Source organism: Oxyura jamaicensis, chromosome 3 (assembly GCF_011077185.1).
Source record: "Oxyura jamaicensis isolate SHBP4307 breed ruddy duck chromosome 3, BPBGC_Ojam_1.0, whole genome shotgun sequence".
Lineage (NCBI taxonomy): Eukaryota > Metazoa > Chordata > Aves > Anseriformes > Anatidae > Oxyura > Oxyura jamaicensis.
The window spans coordinates 93,076,873-93,093,019 of NC_048895.1; the positions used below are offsets into that span (position 1 = coordinate 93,076,873).

The 16,147-nt window shown below is 37.2% G+C and overlaps 1 protein-coding gene and 1 long non-coding RNA gene across 3 annotated transcripts in view; both read left to right on the plus strand.

Moving 5' to 3' along the window:
- The first annotated feature begins 641 nt into the window (after positions 1–641).
- LOC118165322 lies at positions 642–6,818 on the plus strand. The gene is made up of 3 exons (XR_004749986.1): positions 642–936; positions 1,435–2,598; positions 4,040–6,818. It is a non-coding gene; the product is annotated as an uncharacterized LOC118165322 (long non-coding RNA).
- Positions 6,819–9,036: 2,218 nt separating this feature from the next.
- Positions 9,037–16,147, plus strand: part of BMP5 (bone morphogenetic protein 5) — a 55,575-nt gene continuing 48,464 nt past the window's right edge. The window contains exons 1-2 of one of the 2 annotated variants that reach the window (XM_035322561.1): positions 9,037–9,258; positions 9,855–10,222. In XM_035322561.1, the coding sequence (XP_035178452.1) occupies positions 9,973–10,222 (250 nt within the window). In that variant the 5' untranslated portion in view covers positions 9,037–9,258; positions 9,855–9,972. Of the gene's footprint in view, positions 10,223–16,147 lie in introns of both variants that reach the window. The other variant, XM_035322559.1, reaches the window with a different exon arrangement.

The following is a 16,147-nucleotide window of genomic DNA, read 5'->3' on the forward strand; positions in this document are numbered from 1 at the left end:
GGACCCTGGGGGAAAATGACTGAATAGCGCTTGTTGGAATAGTCTCGGTCTGAGGCCAAGAGGAGAGAAATAAAAGAACTGTGAGCAGTGCTTCTAGCCGAGCCTTCACCGTACCCACTGCAATTCAGGCAAAGGAAAAAGATGTTGAGAAATATACTTAGAACTGCTTCAGTTTGTGTGTCGTTTTTCAGGTGAAAATGTTACACACTTCCATCTATCACATTTGGGGGGGGAGAGGGGACGTTAATACTGCAGGACGTTAAATGGCACAAGTGGTTAAATGACACAAGTGGGGTGGTGACCTGCTTAATTTTAGGCACGTTCCTGACCATCTCACTGCCAGCGTGGTTTTCCTGTCGCAACGCGGCAGCGCGCACGTAAAGAGCTGCTGCCGTTTGCCACAGAGCGATACCCGCTCCAAATGAACCAAACGTGAAGCCCCTCTGTGCGGCAGGAGGGAGCCCGTTCGTGCCAACGGCCGGAGAGGAAGGAAGGGATCCGGGCCGCGGGGCGACGGCTGTGGCTGTGGCCGTGGCTGTGGCCCCAGCAGGTGGCAGCAGGGAACGGCCGCCTCCTGCCCCATCCCAACCGGAAGTCACCGCGTGCAGGCAGCGCCAGCAGCGCAAGCGGCGGCGGGGCCCCGGAAGTCGCCCCCGGAGGCAGCGCCATGCCGCGCCGCGCCGTGAGGCAGCGGGAGGATATAGGGCGGCGCGGGCGCCATCTTAACTGCGGCCTGAGCGCTGCAGGTCGAGGCAGATAGCGCGGGTCCCGCAGCACTGTGCTCCTCGGAGACTTCAGCTGCAAACGTTTTCTGGTCCTGTAAACCTTTTCTGGTCACAGATGAGAGGGACAAAAGTCTCCATTAAAAATATAGAGCATCAGAAGTCACCAAAGACAGTAATGGCCTATAAAACGCATGCGATCTTCCAGTCAACAGTATAAAATTTATTTTAAATATTTAACAAAGAAAGACTACTACAGGCAAGAGTCTCTTTTACAAGGGTGTCCTGGCAAGAGGGGCGGCGTAACAGTCAATTATTACAAACAAAATCCAGGTTTCTTAATTAAAATACAAAATACTGGCTCTGCTGTGTAGCCTGTAATAAGTTATGTATCAAGAAGACTGTAATTATGCTGGCGCCTGTTAGTGCCGCCATAGTTAAGTCTGTCACCATTTCCATTATAAACCCCATTTTTAAGCAATTTATAACTTAGCCATAAAAATAATTTTAGATTGAAACTTGGCAAAGAAGTTCTTAGACCAAAAATTTTTGCTTTTGTTTTTTACTTATTTATTTTTTTTTATTTAATATAAGTAATCAGTTTGGTCATTTTTTTGCTGTTATAGGAGAGCAGTAAACGAGCCAGAAGTTTTACGGTTTTGAAGCTTTCAGGCCATCCTGTAGTATAAACATATTTTTGTTGTTTCATCAGCATCAAGAGTATCCTTCATTGCTTGGAAGCAGAGGATTTTAGTTCTTCAAAGATCCATAAATAGAGGAAAACAAACTTAAGCATTCTTTACAGAAACAGTGAAAACCAATTAACATTTAATTACAATGAAGAAACGAGAACAAACAGAAATGAGTTAACCCTGGGCCTCAGAAGAAATCATTGGACAATGTTTCGGCCATGAGACTGACCTCAGCGTTCCAGCTCCCAGCAGAGACCTGCAGCACCTTCTTATGCCAGAAGAAGCCATGGCTGGAGCCACAGCCAACAGCATCTCATGGGTCTTGGGTGGACAAGACCAAGGCTGAAGCTTTCTTAGCAGCCTATTGTATATGCTTTTTCTAGAAGTGCTCACAGGATGATGAGGAAAATAGCTGTCAGGAATTCAGAGAAAATTCTCATTAACTTGTCCCAGTACACATTTATCACCAAAGATAAAAAAAAGAAAAAAAAGAAAAAATGAAGAGGCAATATATTGGAAATATATTGGACATCTGCTCTGAAAAATGACAATGAGATGGTACACCTGTGTACTTGGGCTACACTGAAGTAAGCTATACCCGTTGAGCATTATTGATATAACAACTGAGTAAACTGCAGAAGTTCCCCATTTATCATCCTAATGTGAGCTATAAATGAACAAAAACCAGTTTATTTTTACGATCCAGGGGTGAGTTTCTAGAGAGGCAGATACGTTTTTGATGAGTAGCACAGAACAACAAATAGTAAAAAAAACATGAAAATATCATTGTGAAACTACTCCCCAAAGGAAAAGACTGTTCCGCAGTCCCAGTCTGCATCTGTAGCTGTCTTATAATTTACATGGCTTAACTAGAATTCCTCCAGGAAATACCATTTGTTCCAAATTAACAGTCTGAATGCTAAGAGGCACTGAAGGTAGTGAAGCTAAGGAAGCAGAAATGAAGGACCACTTGTATGTCTCTTCCCTGTCTAGATTACCTTGCAGTTTTGGATGCAAAGGTTGTGATATAAATTATGCTTTTCTTGCCTAACCCTGTCTCATGAGATACATGCATTATTCTATTTAACGCCATGCAAATCCTGTTTTCAGACCTCCAGGTCCATGAAGGAAAGGTTAGCAGCTAAAGAGATCTTTCAACTCCAATATACAGATTTTAGTGTAAGGTAGGTAAATACTTTGTCCAATATTTCAGTTTTTCTCAACCACTGTAACAAATCTTTAAGGAAAGCAAGTGAGTTTTCTATGCCAGCAGCATGGACTATCTTTTCACTTTATTCCTTTGCTTTGCCAGCTTACCACATGCTGGCTTGAACAGGCTGTTTATAGTAGTAAATTTTGGCAACCATTACCCATTGTGGGTTTAAAAAAATCCATCAGCTGTGGCGAATTGTAATCATTTTGAAAGATAAAGGCATTATGGGCTAGAAGGGAGTATGGTCTAATGAGAGAAATTCAGGAAGGCAATATTTTATTTTAAAAACTTGTGTCATGGCCATTGCTGCCACACTGCTTCTGCACTTTATCTATTTGAATAGACCCAACCCTGGAGAGTTCAAATTTTTCCCTGATGTGTTCACACGCTTGACTGTCACAGTTGAGCTTGGTTGCTAACTTGTTTCGGGTTCTTGTGGTTCAGTACAAATACAAAGGATATAAATAATGTCCTTTCCGACTGAGCTGGTATGAAAGTACTGCCAGCAGAACACCGGTTTTCTAGTGTTACTGGACTGTTCACAAAATCTCAGGTATTGTATTGCTGATTTCTGGTTAACTCTGATGTTGTCAGGTTTCCTGAAAATGCTGTTTGTGTGAAGACATTTTGTAGCTGGGCTGTTGCCAATTCCTTAGCTGGGTCTGGGCTATCTCCCTGATGGATCACCACTTCTGAAGAAGTCCACATGGAAAGACCAGCCAGCATACACCACGGACTTTAGGGTGCATATAGTCTTGCAGCGGTCCCATGCATATCTTTTTCTTTCGCAATCCTCTTCGAATAGCAAGAGATGACTGCTCTCTCAAGGACTGCATGATTCATGGTAGTGCTCACTTAATTGAAAGTACTGGAGCAGCAGTTCCTCTTGTACTGTCTGAGAGGCCAGATGATCTCTTACAAAAGGGGAAGCATATTACTAAACAAAGGAAGTCATTTTAAAAGAAAAAAAATAACATCTGTCTACAGATATGTGGGGAGGGAGAGAAGAAATGTAAAGGGCAGGGAAGGAGTAAGACAATGGAGATAATGGAGGAAAAAGGTTTACAGTTTAAAAGCGGTAAAGAAAAGCTATGTGGCTTCAGAAGTAGCACGTCCAAAAGTACAGAGACATAACGTGAGGAAATAGAGGAAAGAGAGGGGTAGCATGTGCAAAACAAGGCACAGAAAAAGTATAAAAACAAAACTGCAGTTAAAAAAAGATTGTGAGACTGCTGCATCATACAGTTGCCAGTGGAGGTGCTAAAGCCACAGCTATAGAGCTTAGTGGCAAAATGCTCGAGGGAAGAAATCCTAAATTTAGATAGGTAGAGTGTTTCAAGAAACGAACAATAGTGCATTGCAGCTATTTGAGGGAACTCAGTTTGGGAATAATTTTTTATACTTCTTTGTAGCTGAAAACAAAAACGCAGCCAGCAAGAGGCAGAAGAGGTTCCCCGAAAAGGCACTGAGGACAGCATGGGAACAACAAAAAATGCCAATGGAAATGCTTTAGCCAGAGAACAATGAGACTAGCAAGTACCAGTGTGCAGGTGGGGCACAATAAAACCCGTCTGCAAGCTGAGCCAAGAATAATCTACTTTAAAAGTGCTATGCTTTGCTACTTAGAAATGTTGCTCTTGTCCAAGTGTTTTGTATTTGCCTCAGTGCAGTTCCATTTTTATTTTTTTTTTCCCTTTCTTTTAACTAATTAGAGGCTTATGTAAACCAGAGGGGATTTCTGGGAGCCCTTTGGGTTTGTAAATTATGCAAATGACAGCACTATGATGTTGGATCATATTATTAATTGTATATTTTGTGGTTCATGTATTCCAAAGAGTATGTGAAACAAGTTTTTTTTTTTCTTTCTTTTTTTTTTCTTCCCAGTCCTCGAACACAGTAAGTCTTCGAGCAGATTGCAAAATGACTTTTCTACTATTATTTTTTTAATCTTTAAGAAGAGTATATTGTTAACGCTACAGACTATTCTGTGAGGATAGCTTTACAACATTGTGTATGCACTATGAATAGAACAAACTTCCCAGATGATTATACTTTAAAGCTGGAGGTCTTTCTGTAAATTTTAAACAGTGTTCTATTAAGTGCCATCTATAAAATGCTTGATGTCTTACCTCTTGGGATGATTTGTGATTTTGACAGAGCTTTTGAAATCCCGAATGAAAAACTCTTTTGCTATAGGAAGCTGATTGGTAACTGGATAAATTGCTCTATAATCTGAGCATTGAACACTTATACGTAGCAAGCTTTATTTTGCAATGCATTCTGCCTGCAGCATAAAATAGAAGCCCTCTCTTTATATAATGCTAAACAGTCGTCAGGAATGCATATAAAGTTTTCAGATGTTGAGTAAAACCCTGGTGATTACCCTGAAATTGCCTGTGGTTGAAGAGCACAGCACAGATATCTTTCCGTCCTGATTTGAAGTTTAATAAAGTAATCACATTGAATAAGTTTTCTGTTCCAGAAGCAGTGTTTTTGCACATGAAATGATTCCTGTCTATCAATTAACAAGATCATCCCAAGTAAAAGGCTTTTATATAGATAAGCTGCATTTACAAGCATCATAATCAATTTATGTTCCAACTGCCAATTTCTGCAGCTAATTCTGCCAATTTTCACACTTTGTCAATTATAAGTGGAATTTCCTTTGCATTAGGAGACATATCTTTCATTGACAGAAAAATATCTTTGTTTTTTATGATATGCTTGCAGGGTAAGAATACAGCTTCCATAGAACATTCGACTCAATAAATTAAAAATGAAAAATTGAAAGATATCGTACATGTTTTGTGGATTGGACATTTGGAGCACGCAAACATCTGCATATTTATGTTCAAAGTCTCACAGGTACAGCTCATGCAATCCATACCATTGTAAATCCAGCTCAGATGCAGGTAGTATAACAGGTATGCCTGACTAGGATGTCTGTGTAATGTTTCTGTCCCTGGAAAAGTACAGGAGACTTGTTTGCTTTTTTTTTGCTGGGGAATCTGTAATATGAACCCTTGATAATTTTCCTGCTTTCATGAAACTTTTTCATAAAAGTCTTTCTCCATATACCTTTTTCAGAAATAACCTTCCAGAGAGACAGCAATGACAGATTTACACATTTTTAACACAGGGTCATCTGTTTATGCACAGTATGAATGCCAAATTTAGCTGGTCTTTAAAGGGGAAAGAGCCAGCAGAATCACTCAACTTGCATGTGTAGGCTTCAGATTTAGGATGCAAATATCTTGGAGCGGGTCGGCCTTTTATTTTGTTCTGCATGTGGCAGGCAGTTACAGAGACCTGCTGTTGTGCTGAATCACTCACAGTTGATGTGACAGTGAGAATCTAGTGGGATGCTGTCTGCTGATTTTATTTTTGAGTGGTAGGTACTGCCCATACAAACAACTGCACCCTTAATGACTGTAGTAACCTGCTGGATAATTTAAATATATATTTTTTTGCACTGTTGCAGTGTTATGATCCATTGCAATCCAAGACTGGTGAGATCTGAAACCCCAGGTTTCCCAACTTTCATTATAATATTTTCTCTAACATTGTTTAGGTTGGTGCAAATATAATAAGCTCTGAATTCACTCATCCTGTACATATATGCCAAGTTATTTAAGAAATTGATGTGACTGCTTTCAGCCTTATGGTGCCTGCGTTGCCTGCATGGTGCTCTGCTCCTTTCTTGATTCTGAACCCCTGGCCTGAAGGTTGCTCTGAAGGTTGCATGCTCCTCTACCAAAAATGTCTGTCCGTAATGTGAGCTTACTGGTGCTGTCATTCTGTTTTGCCTCTTTATTTTCTTACTTCTGTATGAGCACTCTGGATGAGCACTGGTCAGTTAATTTCTTATGATGCTTCAAGGTTGAGCATCTGGGGAAAAAAAGGAAGTCGATCCATGTGTGTGTTTTGTATTCCAGAATTTCAGTTTTAGACGCCGAAATCTCTGGGGAATTTTATTCAAATCCCTGGGCTTGATTCTGGGTCAATACTTTATACTGACCTCAACTATTATTTAGATTTGAATGCATCTGAAAATGGCATGAACATGGTATTTTTTAAAGTTCTAGTATTATGCAAACAACTTGGAATAATTTTTTGTTGTAAAACTTGAAACCTGGATCTAAGGTGACTTTGAAACTGAACCCCAACCTAAACTGAATCCAGATATCTGTGCCAATCTGTTTTTATGTATTATCAAATAAAATATCTTGACATGCTGAAATTGTATGTGGTGTTTTTCTTTAGAAGTAAATTGATTCATATTGGAAATATGAAATGGGACCTATCAGCTGTTACAGAGCCCTTTCATTTCTCTAGGAAAGGCTTTCAGTTTTAGACCTGGCTATATCTCCCATATATGAGATATCCATGTTAACAATGTTTGTTTATGGAACACAGGTTTATTACAAAAGGACATTGTGTTTATACTAATAAAAAATATTCTTAGCTTTATGTTCTAGACAAGGATGTTTGGTGAAGGGGAGGTTACCGTAAAATAAATCCTTTGTATTTAGTTTGCATCTTTGGTTGTAGCTCCATCTGAAGATAGCTGGAGCTGTTTTCATCAAACATATGATTACTAGGTTATATGTTTTCCTACTCAGTTTCTGTCTAGAAATATGTTTATAACATAAAAGCATCCTCAAACTTGAGGGCATTTTTGGCTTTTTAAATAGGAAAAGATTAACTAAATGTGGAACGCCAGGCACTCTAGTGGGATAATATAGGAAGTTTCTGTTGCTGGACGTACTGATGGGCTGAGGACTTAAATCCTCTGAGCAATCAATCCACTGGCTTTTATGAATGCTTAGGGAAAAAAAGGAAATACATTTCTGGAAAAGAGAAATAAACCTTGTTGCAAAATACGTGATGGGCTGATTCAGAAAAGACGTATATATGGTCAAGTCCCATGTATCATTACAACTGTCTGTTCAGAACAAGTGAAAGCAAAACAAAACCAGAAATAACGGTTTTCTTGTAACAAATGGGTTTCGAGGAAACACCTTAATAAGGACAGAAAGCATATTTTGATTTTCTACTAAGAATAACATGACTTCTGCTAAATAGCTTAATTAATTTCAGTGTTAATTCAGCAGGTCTAGTATGAGATAAATCCTTCCTTGGTAGAAACATTGTCTATTATGTATGCTGATTTATGGGAGAGAATCAGCTGTATGTTAACGATAGCTGCACTGGACTGCAAATGGAGACCAGGACTCACAATATATGAGAAAAGCTCATTTGTACTTAATATACTAGATAAATTGTTCCTGGCTTCTTAGGGTGTGACTGTACTTGCTGTCACACTCCCAAGTTTACTCAAGGACTGTGTGATTTGCTGAGTAGGTGCGAGTCATGTAAGGGAAAACCCGACAGGATGCATTTTATATACCTGTGTTTTTTTTTTTTTTTTTCCTCAGTGTCGTGTGTTTTATTAACTTTTTTTGTCTTTCCCCTACCCTCCCACCCCCTTCAAAGGAAAATCTCCCCGAGACTTGAGGCAAATGGTAGGAGTGAGAAAATGTGACCACAAACAATCTGAGCAGTATGAAATTTAACACTGTGATTTTGTTTTAGGGAGAGGAAAATACAAGTTGCTGGCTGTCATAAAATCCTAAGCTAAATCTTAACTGCATGTGTAGCAGTTTTTAAATCTGTTTAGTATTTCTTTTTTTCTTTCAGTCAAGCTGTTTCTTTCTCCAGTTAATAACAGGTTGTGGGATTTAATCTCAGCTTTTGATATTTACTGGGAAATGTAGTCTAACAGTTTATGAGTCAAAATCTACTTTGAATAAATTATCATTGCAAATTACAGTTTATGAAAGTTGTGACTATAACCCTTAATTACACCGTTGGCTATGCACAACTTGAAATCTCACTTGCTGAATAAATTTGTTTTCATTGGGAGTGCATTCCCGACATTTTTAGAGAAAAGTGAATCAAGCCTAACCGACAAAATTTCCTACTGAGTTTATTAAAAAGGTCACCTTCGTTTGCTAAACCTATCTAAAATATAAACATTTCATGAATTAATAGGATGCTGTTTTGGTCTGTTATAAGGGTTTCATATTCAAGGTTATGAAACTATATACTCATAAGTAGGCTTGCAGGAGCTTCCACGTTACGCCATGCCTTCAGCTATCTGCATATCCTAAAATTGCTAAAGTTAAACTTGTTTGCTGGGATATTCTGCAAGCTGCAAGGAAAATAAGCAGTCAACAGGCAAATTAGGTATATTACTGTAAGCTGGGGGGAGAGTATGTGTGGGGGGTTAAAGCTTTGTCTGGCAACAGAAGGGTTAAGGACTTTTTTGCTATACCCGTTTCAAATTACAATGAGAAGCCTCTTCTTTCCCAGCAGGGTTGTGCTTACATTAGTCTTTAGATCTCTCTTGAAGAGAGCTGTTATATTTGTGCCTGCTAGAGTTGGAAATAACAGTTGAGAAGCTGAAAAGGGTTGAATGGATTTACAGAAGGTTTTTTTTTTCAAGTAAATTCATGGCAACACATTAATTTGATTAGTACATGCTTTAGAATTACTTTACACTCAAGCGCTTCAAAAGATATTACGGTTATCACCAGGCTGCTGGAAAAATATGTATTATACCACCAAGGTACAGATCAAGACAAATCTGTGACTCAGGATTTTATCTTGGGAAGAGCGCAAGGTGTACGAAGAACTCAGAATAAGAAGGGAAGATAACTCTGGGAACTACAATGTGTCAGAAGAACAGCTCTTGCTAATACAACTCCCCACCCAAGACCTGGTTATCTAAGGTTTATATAGGAATGCCTAGGTCAGCTGACAAAATACTGGTCTTCTGCTCCATAAATGCAGAAAAAACGATAACAACAGTGGAAAATTGGAAGTCTGAATTTCAGCTTTCTTAGAAATAACTGCAACCTGACACATTCCATAATATTTAAACAGGGTGGGGGGAGAGAAAGCATCAAAGATGTTACGTTTAGAGATGACATTGACATGAAGAATAGGTAAATTTTGTTTTTCAGCCTCTGGGAAAGCAGACCTCATAGGAACTCAAAACAAGTAGGAGAAAATATTTTTTTTTTCCTTGTTCTTTTTCTTTTCAAAGATGAACCTAACTGCGCTCAAAGCTTTCGTGGGCTTGCTCTGGAATTGCTGGGTTCTGGTGGGTCACGCACAGGGAGGTTTAGGAGACAATCATGTCCATTCGAGTTTTATTTACAGGAGGCTGCGGAACCATGAGAGAAGGGAGATTCAGAGAGAGATTCTCTCTATCCTGGGTCTACCTCACAGACCCAGACCATTTTCACCAGGAAAGCAGGCTTCATCTGCACCCCTCTTCATGCTGGACCTGTATAATGCCATGACAAATGAAGAGGATACTGAGGAGCTGGAGTATTCACTAAAGGGATCCATGGCAGGGGAGAGCAGAGGGATACGGAAAGGATACCCTGCCTCTCCAAATGGATATTCGCGGAGAATACAATTATCTCGCATGACCCCCCTGACCACACAGAATCCTCCCTTAGCCAGCCTGCACGACACCAACTTTCTGAATGATGCTGACATGGTCATGAGCTTTGTCAATTTAGGTAGGTCGAATTTTTTTATTTGTTGTTTCTGCTCTGTTTGACTGTTAGCCTGATCTTGGAGGGCTCAGAGGGGCAAATCTCTCATCTGGAGAGTAACCTGTTCTAAAAGAGCAGGATTGGGCCCTGGCTGCTGTGCCACTAGCAAAAGAAAAGTTGTACTAATGGTAAAGTAGCTACTTTGTAGGTGGCCATGGAAAAAGATTTTTCTCACTGTTTATATAAAGTCAGTTTCTATAACTCCCCTCTGCTGGCTTCTGTTTTCTTTCTTTCATTGATGTAATGAAAATTCTAGCCTTAGGCCAACTAACTCCCTTTTTTTTAAATCTCTAAAAATCAAACACTTATGCCTATTGCTCGGTTATTTCCCTCACTGTTTTGTTTAAAGCTCAGACATGAACAAACATCGGTTGTTAATATTTTAAAGCCCGGAATGTTATGAAGAGGGAAAAGTTAATCCATATCTAGGGAAAAAAAAAAAAGAAGAAGAAAAAAAGCTTTCTTAGGTTATTTAGGGCTTTTTTTTTTTTTTTTTTTTTCTGTTTGTAAGAGTCAGATTTTTATTATCTTTTCATCTGGATGGCTGGATTTTAAATAATCTGTTGCTGTTTCTTTGTTATTTCTATTTAATAACCATAGACCGTGTTTTATTACACTGCCATGGTGCTCAGAGTCTGCAATGGTTCTCATTTTTTGTCATTAATAAATTAAATAACAAATAGAGTATTAAACACCAGAAACATGCAAGTAAGGAATGCTTTTGAAAATTATTTCAAATCAGACTCAAAACCTGATAAAACTAAACTATATTGGCTTCTGAGTATAATAAACATGCTTACCAGCTATGTTGTGGTTAAAAAAACAGTTACAGATTTCTTTAATAGAAGGCAACTTAAATCTCATTAAGAAAACTGCAAATAATTCATGAAATGTATTTACTATTTTTATAAGTATTTTAAATGCTGCAGGACTCATAAAGTTATCTAAAAACCCCTTGTTTGATCTGAATAGCAGGAGATTTAATTGAAAACTTAAAGTTACTCAGTAAATTTGATAAAACCTTGCTTTCCAGGATAATACACTCTGTAGAAACTTTTTAAACAATGGCACATGTTCTGAAATACCTTAAGATTATCGCACACACTCTATATCTTTTATGTCTACCAGGTCTTTAATCCCTGCAAAAGGATTAAAAATGTTTCCAAACACTAAATTCCTCAACAACTCGAATCTCTAGGAAAACGATACCCTAGAGTTAGTTGGCATAACAATAAAATTATTTTTCATTAATTATTTGGCAGATTAGGTGGTGTTTAATTCTGAGATCTTTTTTCTTTAAGAGCAACATTTGTCCAAATTCTAAATTCATTTGCTTGTTGCTCTTGCTCCGAAATAGCAGATTAGAAGAACATGAAATCCTTGTTTTTGGAAAATATGTTTCTCATCCTGAAGAAAGAGTTACTTCTTATCTGCGTATTTAAGTTATCATTGCACAATTTGATTAACTCAGATTAACTGGAGTTCATTGAATATGAAATGGCAATGTTGTAAAGAAAAATAATAAAAAATAAACATCTCTTAAGCATTAGACAAGGCCCTCATCCTGCAAAAATTTTCCTCACGTGTCCTGAGAAAAACCCTCCGTAAATATGTCGCAGACCATTTCATCAGTGGCACTGATGGCTATTTACATGGGAACTAGCCTTTGATTTCAAGAAACATCTTTGACTGCAGGAGGACTTCTTGCACTGCATGAGTATAAGTCTCTGAAGGGTCAGTGTCAGATATGTACTGGCCTGAATCCGCTGTGTTTTCCCAGACAAAACTCCTCTGTGAGACTACAAGTTTCCATTGCCTTACCTTGACAGGGAAGTTTCTAATATTTTGTCTCATTTTGTTTGGAAGGTAGTGTTGCCTTAAGAAAGTCATTTGGAGAAGTTAAAGTCTATCTTTCATCTTGTGTTTGTATGCTGTGAAAAGTGGGGGTGGGATGTGTTATTTTTCTAGTGGTTAAGATTAATAGACTCATTTAACTTAGGGAAAAAAAAAGTAAATACCAGTTTTTGTTTGGCCTGTGTAAAATTAAAATATGCTTCAACTTTTAGTGAGGCTAAACTCTAATTCACTACAAATTCCCTTCCATACACATTGGTTATTGTGGTTTATCACATATTCCACCATGTAGCTTGCATAAGAAATATTGATGACTGACATAGATTAGCTTCAACATTTTTATTAAACAATCCTATGTTTTGGGATAATTAACATAATAACAAAATAAATCATGGAAACAGGTGACCATTTTGTATGATTTATGCCATATAAGATTGTGACAGATGAGGGCATGCTCTTTTAATGTAGAATGGGGAAAATATGCAGTGATAAGCGAATGCTAACACTGTACCTTAAAATCAATAAATGCTGGTGCAGCGCAGTAATAACTCAACTGGTTTTAGATTTGAAGCCTCAGCTGACTTTCATCAAACTATAATCTACTCTGGAAATAGTATTCACCATGTTCATACTTGCACACCATTAATTACATAAGGTGTAATTATAAAGCTTTATTAATCATCTTGATATTTTAAATTGAAACTTTTGTATATAATTGCAGCCAGTTATAATAATTTAAGACATATATATTTAAACAAGAAATATGTAGCTGAGATGTTTGATAAGAATTATGAAGCATTAGATTGAAAAGACTAAGATTAAAAATAAAGTTAAAAATATTTTTATATTAAAGATTAAAAATAGGAGCTTATATGCTAATTTTGATAAAAATCAACCTGTCAAAGCTGCAAATACCTCACTTTCCAAAGCAAATTTAAAAAATAATCATCAAGGGAACTGCAATTATAAGTCTGTCAAGCAACCAGGGAGAAAAACAAGACTACATTTACTTCTCCTGAAGTTGAAATTGTAAACACCTGCTCTTTATACTGGAATTTATAACAGAATTTCCATCTCTTTCTCTCTTGAAAGATACGACAAGACAGAGACTGTGCCTTGTCCTGTATTTTGTATAAGACTGTGTGCATTGGCAGCTCTCCATAAATATTGATGATTGTAGCAGAAGAGTTAACTGGGGTTGGTCCAGCAGTCAAAGAATAAATCCTCCACTAAATACACAGGGGTTTTCAAAGATCTGATTATATCACCTACAAGTTCAGGACTTTGTTTTCCTCACTGGGTGTTTTTTATCCTGTTGTTACATTTTATTATATTGTTGCAAATCCCTGACTGTTTAGAGTTCTGGCATCTTCTTTTTGGCTGATCTCCCAAAATGACATATGTAGGATACCCTGTTCCTCAGAGAACAGACAAATAATGCTCATGTAGCTCTACTCACTTTTCTGCTCACTCAAAATTAAGTTGGGGAAGGACTTTGTTAAGATAAATGTTAGCGTTCCCACTCCTCACCTCTCAACAAAAGAGAGGGATTGTATGAAAAGCATACACGACTGAGACTTGGAGAAACAGCAGCACTTTTTAAAAAACTACACTCAAGCATTTCAAGGATTGAATTTTCCATTAGCATCATAGTGATCATGAAATCCACTCGACTTAAGTGTTCCTTCTCTTTCAATTCAAATATTCTGTAGTTTCATTTGTTTACAACAAATCTGTAATTTTTTCTCAAAACAGATTGCTGCATTTGCTAAGCAACTCAACTTCTTTCTGCATATTTTCCTGTGAATTGATTTGTACTCTATATGATAGGGGATAAATATAAAAAAGTTTTGTGTTTTTCTGTCAAGCTTTTTGTTCTTAGCATCTAGAATTAATTTCAGAGACTCAGATGTAAAGATCACTATTATATGTGTGCCTTTGACCTAATTTAATGCTAATTTAGATAACAATGCCAATAATATGGATATTTTTAAAGTAATTAATGCACCATCGAACGACACCTTATCTTCTTCACACTCAGTGTGATCCAATGATCTTAATTAAAATAATTAATAATTTAAAATCACACCCACTGCGATCAGTTCTTAAATCAGACAGGGAAATCCAAGGGAATGTTGCCTATTAGAGTCACAGAAAGCTGTTCATATTTCTTCAGTTTTCTACCCCAAGGTCATATGCTGCCTTGAAGATTATGTTCTTCTTTAAAACACTGAGCAAATACATAAATTCACAAGATTTACAACTTATTGTGTTCAGCCGAGAATGCTAACATGGTAGAGCACAACTTTTATAGAAGTGCTTTAAGAAACCTACAGTATATCAATCCACACTGAATACCTGTACAAACATATTTGCATTACATCTGAGAAAGAAAGGATTGCTAACTGCAATCAGATCTGGAGCACATATAGTAGCTAGTTTCCTAAATTAAACTAATTCAGTTTCTACAAACTTCCCCTCACAGCTAACATATCACCAGTGAGGGATATGGAGTGCTAAGCCATAAAATGTCAGGAATTGTGTAAGGGGAGTTGGGTTTGAACGATACATGCAAAAAGGCCTCGGAATCATTAACTTCTCCCCTCAAAGCTTAAGAATGAGTTCTCTCTCTTCTTTCTTTCTTTCTTTCTTTCTTTCTTTCTTTCTTTCTTTCTTTCTTTCTTTCTTTCTTTCTTTCTTTCTTTCTTTCTTTCTTTCATATTTCATATGTTGCTGTCTTAATTTTAACCTTACATGAATTTCCTTGGCTCTGGTACAGTTTTAGTCTGTAAAATGAAGACTTCTAATGAAAATATTGACACAGCCTTAAGTGAAGTGACAGAAATAGTGCTATTATCTTGCTGTGGACAGAGGGATGCTATTACAAAGATAAAACTTGTTAAATAAAAAATAGACCCCATGTCTTTATTTGCGGAGTTGGATTAATACCAAGAAAAAATGATAGAGTGTTTTTGAAGCTTTTTTAAAGGCAACCCAAAATAAGTAAGATGGTATTTTTCACTCTTTTATTTAAAATCTAAAGGAAATTATAGAAAGTGGGTCTGATTAAACCTTCATCCAAAGACCTCACTGGTATCTTGAAATCCTGATTTTTCTCTCCCTTGATAAAATTTTAGTCACCCAATCAGTGAGATGAAATAATTTGTTGTCACATTGGTACCCAATCAGTCATTAGAAATAACTTTTAATATGGAAGCATTCTCTCTGCTCAAATTAAATATTAAGATAACTTTTTACAGAACATGTTTTTATTGGGGCTTTATTCACAGACTTTACTCATTTTATTCCCTAAAAATCCTCACCCAATTTTTACAATTCATTAGGCAGATTTAACCAATATTTGTGTGATGACACACGTTGTTAGGAATTGTTTTTGATTTCAAACAAGAAATATTCTTTTCCATATTCCTTTTTGGAATTATACTACATTTGTTGTTTTCTATTGAAATATTTTATATTTCCTTTGAAATCTCTCATGTTACATGAACTTCATGAACTATATAGTTCTACCTCAAAATAGGTTTGTGTGCTACCCATGAATATCATCTACCAAAATAATGTTTTTATAACTGTCAATTATTTTTTTTTTTTTTTGCCAAAGTTAACACTTTAAATCCAAGTAAATTATTCTATCTACCCAGCCAAAAAAATGTCAAGCTTTCCATTAACCGGGACATAAAACTGTCTGACTTTCCTTGCCGACAGATTTGAAAGAAATTGCAGATAACTGAAGAGAAACTGATTTAGCAGATGGTTAGACGTGCATGGTGAAAAGCTATATATATGCATGCATATATATAAATATAAATTGTTAATAATATTTTTCCCATTGGGAAGAATGGCTGACCCAGTTCCGCTGCTTCTTTAGAAAGCGCTGCTTTCCAGACTAAACACAGACTTTGGGTGGGGTTGTGGGGATTGTATGTATTGTACAGTACATATTTTCCCAGGAAAACACAATCTTGGAGTGACTCTGGCTAACCATGAAAGAGAAAGAGGGCAGATTGCAGAGAC